The 9,306-nt window shown below is 43.3% G+C and overlaps 1 protein-coding gene across 1 annotated transcript in view; it reads right to left on the reverse strand.

Annotated features, from left to right (window-relative positions):
- SCN10A (sodium voltage-gated channel alpha subunit 10) overlaps window positions 1-6,043 on the reverse strand; it is a 94,569-nt gene extending 88,526 nt beyond the window's left edge. The window contains exons 1-3 of the mRNA XM_058729448.1: window positions 5,767-6,043; window positions 4,398-4,525; window positions 1,319-1,399 (exon numbers count right to left, since the gene is read on the reverse strand). Coding sequence (XP_058585431.1) covers window positions 1,319-1,399; window positions 4,398-4,525; window positions 5,767-6,036 — 479 coding nt within the window. The 5' untranslated portion in view covers window positions 6,037-6,043. The remainder of the gene's footprint in view (window positions 1-1,318; window positions 1,400-4,397; window positions 4,526-5,766) is intronic.
- Between the last annotated feature and the right edge of the window lie 3,263 nt (window positions 6,044-9,306).

Consider the following 9,306-nt stretch of genomic DNA (forward strand, 5'->3'; position numbering starts at 1 on the left):
CAGGGGCACCTGGGTGGCTCAGTCGGTTGAGCGTCTGACTTCGGCTCAGGTCATGATCTCACGGTTGACAGGTTCGAGCTCCACATCACGTTCTGTGCTGACAGTTCAGAGCCTGAAGCCTGCTTAGGATTCTGTGTCTCCCTTTCTCTCTGTTCCTCCCCCACTCCCACTCTCTCTCTCTCTCTCGAAAATAAAGATTTTTTGAAAATTAAAAGAAAGAAATAAAGCATATATTGGACCCTTGAACAACACAGGAGTTAAAGGCACTGACCCCCTGCACAGTAAAAATCTACATATAAGTTTTGACTCCCAGAAATTTAACTACTAATAGCCTACTGTTGACAGAAAGCCTTACCGAGAACATCAATAGTCAATTAGCACATATTTTGCATGTGATATGTATTAGAGACCATCTTCTTACAGTAAAGTAAGCTAGCAAAAAGAAAATGTTATTAAGAAAAGGAAGAGAAAATACATTTACAGTACTATACTATATTTATTGAAAAAATCCATGTAAAAAGTGAACACGCACCAAACCTATATTAAGGGTTAACTGTATTTTCTATTGTGGCATGCATTAATGTTATAATCAGAAAAAATAATTTTTTAAAATTTAAAAGGTGGAAAAAGACAAAGCTCTACAGAGTTCCTATTATTATACCAAAGGTACGTCAGTCTTGCACTGAGCTGGGGCACCTCTCTCGGATTTGTTGGTGCAGGATGTTTCTGGAAAGGCCCCGCTATGTTCTGAAACTACAGAGGTTCCATCTGCTAACCCAGGGAAATAGAATATTCTCAGGAATATTAAGGGCACTTTGAAGTGTATGAGCCATGATAACATAAATAGCTTCATTCACGGGTAATTTTCTGAATATGTTCCAGAACCATTTTTTCTTCATTCCATCTCAATTTTGCTCCTGCCTCTCAGAGTAAGCCTTCCCTAAACTTGGTTGCTGTGTGTACCTAGCAGGTGAATGTGGGGAGTTGGTGGTGGCAAGGCTCATCTGCCCAGGCCACCCCAGACTAACGAAATCAGACCCTCTGGGACTGAGACCCAGGCATTAATATTTTAAAAATCTCCCCCAGGGGATTCCAAGGCTGAGAACCACTAATCTGCAGTTCTTCAAAGCTGACAATCACATGTGTGTTTATGAACCAAAGTCCACAGAAGAAGGAAGTATCTAACCATCATAAAGTCTGCAATACTCAAACGAGACCAGCAGGAAAAAGACAAGAAAAAAAGCCACCAAGTGAAGGAAGAGACGAAGAGGACAGAAAGAGGAGGCACAGGAAGGACAGTGACAGCAAATCTACTTACTCAATTCTCTCTGGAAGCTCGGTTTGGGTCATGCCCACGCAATTGACCAAAATAGTGACCGTAATAAATAAACTGAACCACCTGAAAGGGCTGCGTTAAGGAAAAGCTGAGAGTCACCATGTTTCTCTGACATCATCCATGATCACCTTGACACTGAACTACTAAATTCACAGCTTTTAGCTAGGATCAGCTTTATGGTCTTGTCACATAGCAAGTGCTGGCATTCACTGAGTGCCTATCCTGGGCTGGCTACTTCATCCACATTCTTTCTAATACAACTGAACCTATAGGGAGCTATTCTATCTACATGTTGGAACTAAGAGAATGGGCTGAAAAAGCTTAAATAATTTTTCCTAGGTCATACAGCCAGTCAACCATGGTGCTGAGATGTGACCTCACATTGTTTGGTAACAGAACCCTGAGCAAGAAGGAAGGAAACAAGAATCCTTTCTCCAAAATGGCCTGCTGCCCAGACACCTTCATTTCACTCTACAATATATTCTGGAATTACATCCAGCCAATGCCTCTTTTTTCCCAAAAGATAAAGAAAATACTCCTAAGAAGTTAGAGGTAAAGGGAGGGTTACCAGCTTTCATGGGAATTAATTCAGTCAGATTGTTTTCCTGACTTAGCTGAGATCAGTCACACTGAGGAAACAGACCTCTGGCTAGGAATGGTGGGGGCAGGCACAGGAAGGAAAATGCTGGATCCAGGAGAAAATTCCAGATGGAATCAAGCTGTGGTAGACAACTCTGTATAAACAGAGAGAAGAATTTTCGAGGTTGCACCAAGGGACTACCACAAAGGGAAGGAGATAGTGAGGAAGGCGAGTGGAAAGGGGTAAATAGATGGAAAGAAAGGTTGGTAGAGAAAACCCAGAGATCAATTTCTCCCATTGGACATTTTTCTCAGGACTAGCGTGGGTTCCTAACAATTACTTCCTAAAGAAAAACAAAGCCCAAAGATAAGCTTGACCTACAGAGAGAGTGAACGACTCATCTTTCGTCATTTCAGTTTGAGCAGAAGTATTTAAAGCTATTTTAGTTTTCTGTAAATGTCTTTAATGTGCCCTGTTTTACAGTTACTTAGGAACACATCTATTCTGAAAAGGGAAATTCTGCTAATTAAACCATATTTTCCTGTTGACTTGCAATTAAATTAAGAAATGTGTTCACATGGGGGGAAAATGTTAACCCAAGGATTAAATTAAAATTGTATCTCCAACTCCACAAACCTTTAAAAGTAATGTATTAGGTATAACGTTACTTGTGGAAACATGCATAGAAAATTTGATTAGAATTACAGTTTTGGTGGGATATTAATAATAAGACATGGAGAATTCCATAGCTTGAAGAATATCTTTTGGGAGTGCAGCTACCAAGTTCATAAGATTTAAATATATAAACGCAGGCTTTTGCGAGAAGGAGACTCTCAACGGCTTTTCTGTCCAGCTATGACTCCATCCAGCAATTTTGATTCATCAAACCTCAAGATGAAAAGAATATGCACTGGTCACTTGGCTCTTTAAAGGGATTTTATTTCTAATTGGCTGTTTCTTACAGCTGATTAAGATGTAACTCAACCAGGATGCGTGGACAGGAGTTTGTATATTTGCCGTTTTTCTTTATTTGTAGTTTTTATGTAATTGGATATGTATTTAAAAAAAAAAACACCCAAGTAGAGACGACATACTGAGCGAATAAATTACCTCAGTTCATTTCCATTAACTGCCTACTTACTTATCGCTGATACTGTTCTAGGCAGGATGCAGGCTGGACCTCTTAACTGGCTGTGTGACCTTGGACAATTTATTTAATGCCTTTGAATAATAGTTGCATCATCTGTAAAATGGGGATGCTAGTCCCTTCTTCAAAGATTTCTGTACCTGTGACCATGATGATGCTTAGGAGGTATTTAGCAAATGGTAGCCTACTGTTACCATTACATATCCTTATATAGGACCAGAAAATCCAAGACTGAATTAAGAAAATATAACTCCCACCACGTGGCCACAAAGGCAAAGAAAATATAATGCAAGTACATGGAGCAGCAAAGTTTCACACTGAGAGGAGTCCTTGCCAGTTACCCGCTCGCTGAGCGCTGTCCAGCAATCCAGCAAGCTGCCCCAGAATGGCAGGGAGAGAGCTCCTTTTACTGGAGTCTCCCAAGAAGAGGCTGGTTACCATCTGTCAGGCAGCTGAGGCAAGGCTGTTCTTGCAAATCAACCTCCTGGAAGCCAGGGCTGAATTTGTCATTAGGAACTTCCAATTTGGACAGTCACCAGGGAAGATCCTTGGAAACCGAGCCAAAGTCTCTTTTTTGACCTAGTTTGGCTTGCCTTGAAAAACAAAACAAAATAAACCAAAAACTGAAGGCAGATTCTGGAGCTACCTGAAAGCAGTTAATAAAACACAGACATTTGACTGATTTGTCTCTAACCATTACCATATTCCCCAGTGACATGAACCTTGGACTACTGACATTTTTTTGGTCTACTGACCTTTTTAACCTGCTTGCAGTTTGGGGTAGCTTGGGATGTTGGCCGTGCCCCATGACCACTGTGGTCCCCCTGAGACAATCTATGCTCCACCCACTGTGGTCTGTCCTCTTTGTCCTCTGGCAGGTCTTGTTTTTTTGCCCAATAAACAGCCACTTCCCAGCACGGCTAAGGCACAGAGTAACAACCCATGTTTATCTCATCTGCCCAAAGAACCCTCAGGGCCTTCTGACTGGTTATTATGTCGTGAGATGAGCAGGCCTCATATGGCAAAAATGTGCCTGGCTTTGCATCAGCAAAGCTCCTTCATAAGGAGGACATTTTTGGGGTCGTGCGTGCATAGGTGTGTCCCAACTAGTTTAGGTGAACCCAAACCCACCTGTGGCTTGCATGAGCACCTCCTCTGTCTTGGGACTGCTATTGAACACATTAAAGCCACAAACACTTTTTCCTTCCAATTTAATGATTTCATTGTTTCAGGATTCAATTAGAGAAAACCTCGATTGCTAACCTCTGAAGAAGGTACTGGACACTGGGCAAAGCCTGATTCTAAAAGGAATCATGTGGAAGAAGCAACAGTGCAAAGGATATGAGTGGACAGACACTTTGATGGCTGTTCTTCTGATCAGGTTGAAAGGACTGAATAACCACAGGGCCCGAGTTGCACTAAACCGAGAAATGGTCCTCCCTTTGTTCAGCACCATAAACGTCTACAACAAAACAAAGCAGAAGGACCTACAGTGAGAAGCATGGTCTTCACACAACCAGGTTTTTAAGCATGCATGTTGTCATCTCGGGCTTGTGAGCAAGAAGGGTTCTGGGAACCATGCATCCATCAGTGGAGAGCCAAGTGGAAGGGTAGAGTTAGAAGGGATCGGGAATAAAGAGCCATATCCTCACCTTCCTAGCAAGACCTCAGTCCCCATGGATGACTGTGCATCAGGATGAGCCCATTAATAGTGCCCAATGGGCAGGCAGCTGACCAGGGGCTGGTAGGATGCATCAGGCCCACAGCCAGGATTCTGGCCGCAGGAAGGTGGGTCTGGCTGCATTACATTCCTCCCTGATCAGTGGATCATCCCTGGTGCTGGGGTACTCCCTCTACTCTCCATTTTCTAGGTCTTGCTTTTGAAACCCTCCACTGGTTCCCTGTGAGCATCTGGGAAGGTAAGGGCTCTTGGCCCATGAGAAGAGGGAGAAAGACATTCCAGTGCCTTTTTATTTTCTCTGTAGATCATATTTGAGATGGCTAACTCGTGTCCCTCAACTCCCAAACATGCACACTTTTTTTTTTTTTTTTGGCTGTGTGGAACATCTAAGACACAATACAAACAGGGAAATTGTCATGAACCAGCTCTTACTTAAACTAGTGGTTCTCAAATGTTTTGATTTCAGGACCCTTTAACACTCTCAAAAATTATTGAAGACCCCAAGGAGTTTTTGTTACTGTTTATACCCTTTTGCTTATACTGCGTGTGTGAGTGTGTGTGTGTGTGTGTGTGTGTGTGTGTGTTACCCCCGAACCCACTGAAACAGTTTTGGGAACCCCAGGCATTCTGAGATAATACTTTGAGGACCACTGGTTTAAACCATCCTAATTTCTGTTACCCTTCCATACTCTACCCCCACCTGCAACCTCAGGATCTCTGCTCCCCACTTGCAAAGAGACCCAACAGGAGATCCTAGGCCAGTGGTCATCCAAGAGAATAGCCAGCTTCCTCTGAAAAATTTACAGCAATTGTTGCTTTTGAGGATTTGAGTTTAATTAGCCTCTCCCATAAATATTATAAAAATGCAAAGAGTGTCAAAGAGATGAGTTGGGTATATTTGTCATTAACTGAGTCTAGCTGATAGCCACATCATCCAGGTGCAGGAGAACTCCCTAGGCTGAGTGGGGCAGAGGCTTCCTCTCCCAGAACTGAGAACAGCCTTTCAAGCCAGTCACCCTTACCCGGTGTGTGCTGTAGAAGGGGTCCAGATCCTCCAGGGGCTCCCCAACCAGCTCTGCAGGGAGATCACCATAGAACTTGGGCAGCTGGTTGCAAGCTTTCAAGTCTAGCTGGGGCCGAGGCTTCTCTTCTTGGTCCTTCCGCTCTCTGTGCTTATCTTTGGCTTTCTTTGCTGCCTGCTTGGCAGTAATTCGCTTTTCAATCTCCACCAGGGACTCTGGAGTGAATCGACGGAAGTTGGTAGTTTCCAGGGACCCAAAGGGGAATGCCATCTTCTCATTCTTTTTCAGGAAGAATTTATACTCTTATGAGAGTGGATATCACCACAGAGAGGTAACAGCCTGCCCACTGGCCCTCTCCCTCCAGTTCTTTCCTGACACGTTGGTGCTAGAACAGCCTCCTGACCCAGTTCCTTCCTCAGTAACTCACACTGAGCTCTCCCCAGAGCCTTACTGCCCTGTGGAACTCTTGGGAGACTGTTTATTCCATCCTCCTCCAGGCATCTCAGGATCAAGCTATGCCCTCCATGAGCTTATAAAGCATTACTCCTTCGTCTTTTGTAACACCACCACCACTGCCACCATCACCACTGCATGATTTAGCCATACTGCCCTCTCTTCTTGTTTCTATCACCACTGAGCAGTAGGCACTCTCCTGCATTCATTAAAGGCTGGCTCATGTGATCTGTGGCAAAAATAATGCTAGTAAAAAGTTCCCCCTTTGAGAAGCATTTGTTTAAAAGTATGGAAGGCATTAGCATGTTTTATTGTCCTTTTGTTATGCACTGGGTGCTTTTAAGAAGGGACAACCATTCCTAGATGTGACAGCAAGGGAGAGAAGAAAGCCCAGCTCCTTGGCACATGGCTGCATTTGCCAGCTGAGAGTGTGCTCTCAGCTGAATGCTCTAAGCTTGGCAGCATATTTGTATTTTTTTCTGTTCTTAATAAATCACAAGATTTAATTTTCCTAAACAGTTTTTTCTTCTTTGAAAAAATCATATGAATAAGAGTTTGCTTATTTCTTCAAATGATTGATTCATGGGCCCATTTTTTTGCCGTTTGTTTTAATCTAAGTGCACCCACATCTCCTGATAGCCTATTGATGACTTAATAGGTCATGATGATTTTAACACTGTCCTATGGCCCCATAAGTTGGTAAAATCCTGATCTAATACACGATCTCTAATGCTGCCAGACAGGATCTTTGGGACTCTGGTCCACCACGGTCCATACAAAGCCTGAAAGGTACTCCAATGACTAGGTTTTCTATGGGCTGTGATGTTCTCAGGAAGCTTGCCACCACTAGCACTAGTCTGGAAGCAAACAGAATGTTTGCCATCACAGATGGGTAGAGCAGTGTATGTGGCATTCTTTCTACTTACTCTAGGGAAGTTAGATCTGAAAGTCCTGCAAGAGTCATCCATCCTCTTAGTCCTCTGCAGTCACCATCGGCTCTGTGGATAATCTCGCTTTGCCACCTGCTCTAGTGCAGTGATCTTCAAATGCCAGGACACAGTATGGTGCTATACCAGCTGCATCATTGTCACAGGGAGCGTGAGTTAAGATACAGATTGTTGGACCCTACATGCAAAGATTCTCATTCAATGGGTCTAAGGTGAGATCTAGGAGCTGCATTTTATAAGCTCATAGCTGAAGCTGTTGAAGGTGTTCTATCTTTGAGAGGCAATGGAAGCCAGTGCAACTGTGGACATGAGATGGAGCGAAGGTCAGGGTTACAAGATCAGGGTAGGATTTGATGACCTGCTCCGACAGCTCTACAGTCTAGAGGAAAGTCTTCCTGGATTCTGGAGGCAAGTCAGAAGCCAGTGTTGAGTGTATTAGGCAAGAAGTGACCTGGCATCAAGTGGCTGGGTGTTATTGTTGAGTGACTATCCTAAGAAACTGACTCCTCACAGGTTTTGTTGAGTCCTTGGGACCTCCACCCTTCTGTTATCAGAATTAGGGCAACCACTGGCCAGAAATTTCAGGGAGCTCATACTCAAGGGACAGGAACAAGAGTGGAATTTGGTTGTTTCCGAGGGTTAAGCTTCTGTAGGTATTTGCCTTGTATCTGGGATTTCTAGGCTACAAAAGGACCCACTGGATCTCTTCTGGATGGGTCATAAAGGCATCTTAACTCATATTTCTGAGCTGTGGTGAGTAAGCAGTTTCTAAGAAGAAACAAAGTCAACCAAAGGTGATTGAATAGATAATGGGTGTTTCACATTTGTCATTTCACTGGTGATCGAAATACCTGGTTGGTCTTTAGCCAAGACCTATGGTCTAGGCGGGCGAGCAGACTCAGGGCTGCTAAATGGAGGTGGATATAAATAAGGGTACAAATGAGGGTCTCCTTGAGATGATAGTGGATAGGGCAGGTGTGATGTGGTTTATAATAAGAAATATGTATTTGGTCGTTGTCCCATTTCTGGCACAGAGCTCTTAAAACCTTTAGAATTTCCTAATTGATGGGGCGCCTGGGTGGCGCAGTCGGTTAAGCGTCCAACTTCAGCCAGGTCACGATCTCGCGGTCCGTGAGTTCGAGCCCCGCGTCAGGCTCTGGGCTGACGGCTCGGAGCCTGGAGCCTGTTTCCGATTCTGTGTCTCCCTCTCTCTCTGCCCCTCCCCCGTTCATGCTGTCTCTCTCTGTCCCAAAAATAAATAAAAAACGTTGAAAAAAAAATTAAAAAAAAAAAAGAATTTCCTAATTGATGTCTTGTGTATGTTAATGAGGTGCCTTTTGAAACTCACCTAAGGATGGGGGCTGATTGCCAGTGGGACCAACCATTAAAGGATTGAAGCTTTCAGCTCCCCACCTCACCTCTGACTCCCAGGGAGGTTGAGTTCAATAACCAATGGCCAATGGTTTAATCAATCATGCCTATATAATAAAGCCTTTATAAGAACATGAAAGAACAAAACAGAATTTGGAGAGCTTCTGGGTTTGTGAACACATGGAGATTTGGGGAGAGACATGACCTCAGAGAGGACATGAAAACTCTGCATTATTTTCCTATACACTGCCCTATGCATCTCCTCCGTCTGGCTGTCCCTGAGCTATATATATATATATATATATATATATATATATATATATATATATATATATATTTATTTATTTATATTTATAATAAACCTGTAATCTGTAAGTATAATGTTTCTCTGAGTTCTGTGAGATGTTCTAGCAAATTAACCAAATTCAAGGAGGAGGTCATGGAAACCTCTGATTTATAGCCAGTTGTTCAGAAGCATAGGAAACAACCTGGGCTTGAAATTGGCATCTGAAGTTTTGTGTATGTGAGCAAGGGGCAGTCTTATAAAACTGAGCTCTTAACCTGTGAGATCTGGTGTTATCTTCAGGTAGATAGTGTCAGAATTGAGTTGAACTATAGAACACACATCTGGTGTCTGGAGAATTGCACCTTGGTGGAGTGGGGGACCTCCTAAAACACACACACACACGTGCGTGCACACACACACACACACACATTGGGATTGGGTATTAGAACATCTTAACAGGATAGAGGGTTCTTTCTTCCAGTT

Source organism: Neofelis nebulosa, chromosome 5, assembly GCF_028018385.1.
Source record: "Neofelis nebulosa isolate mNeoNeb1 chromosome 5, mNeoNeb1.pri, whole genome shotgun sequence".
Classification (NCBI taxonomy): domain Eukaryota; kingdom Metazoa; phylum Chordata; class Mammalia; order Carnivora; family Felidae; genus Neofelis; species Neofelis nebulosa.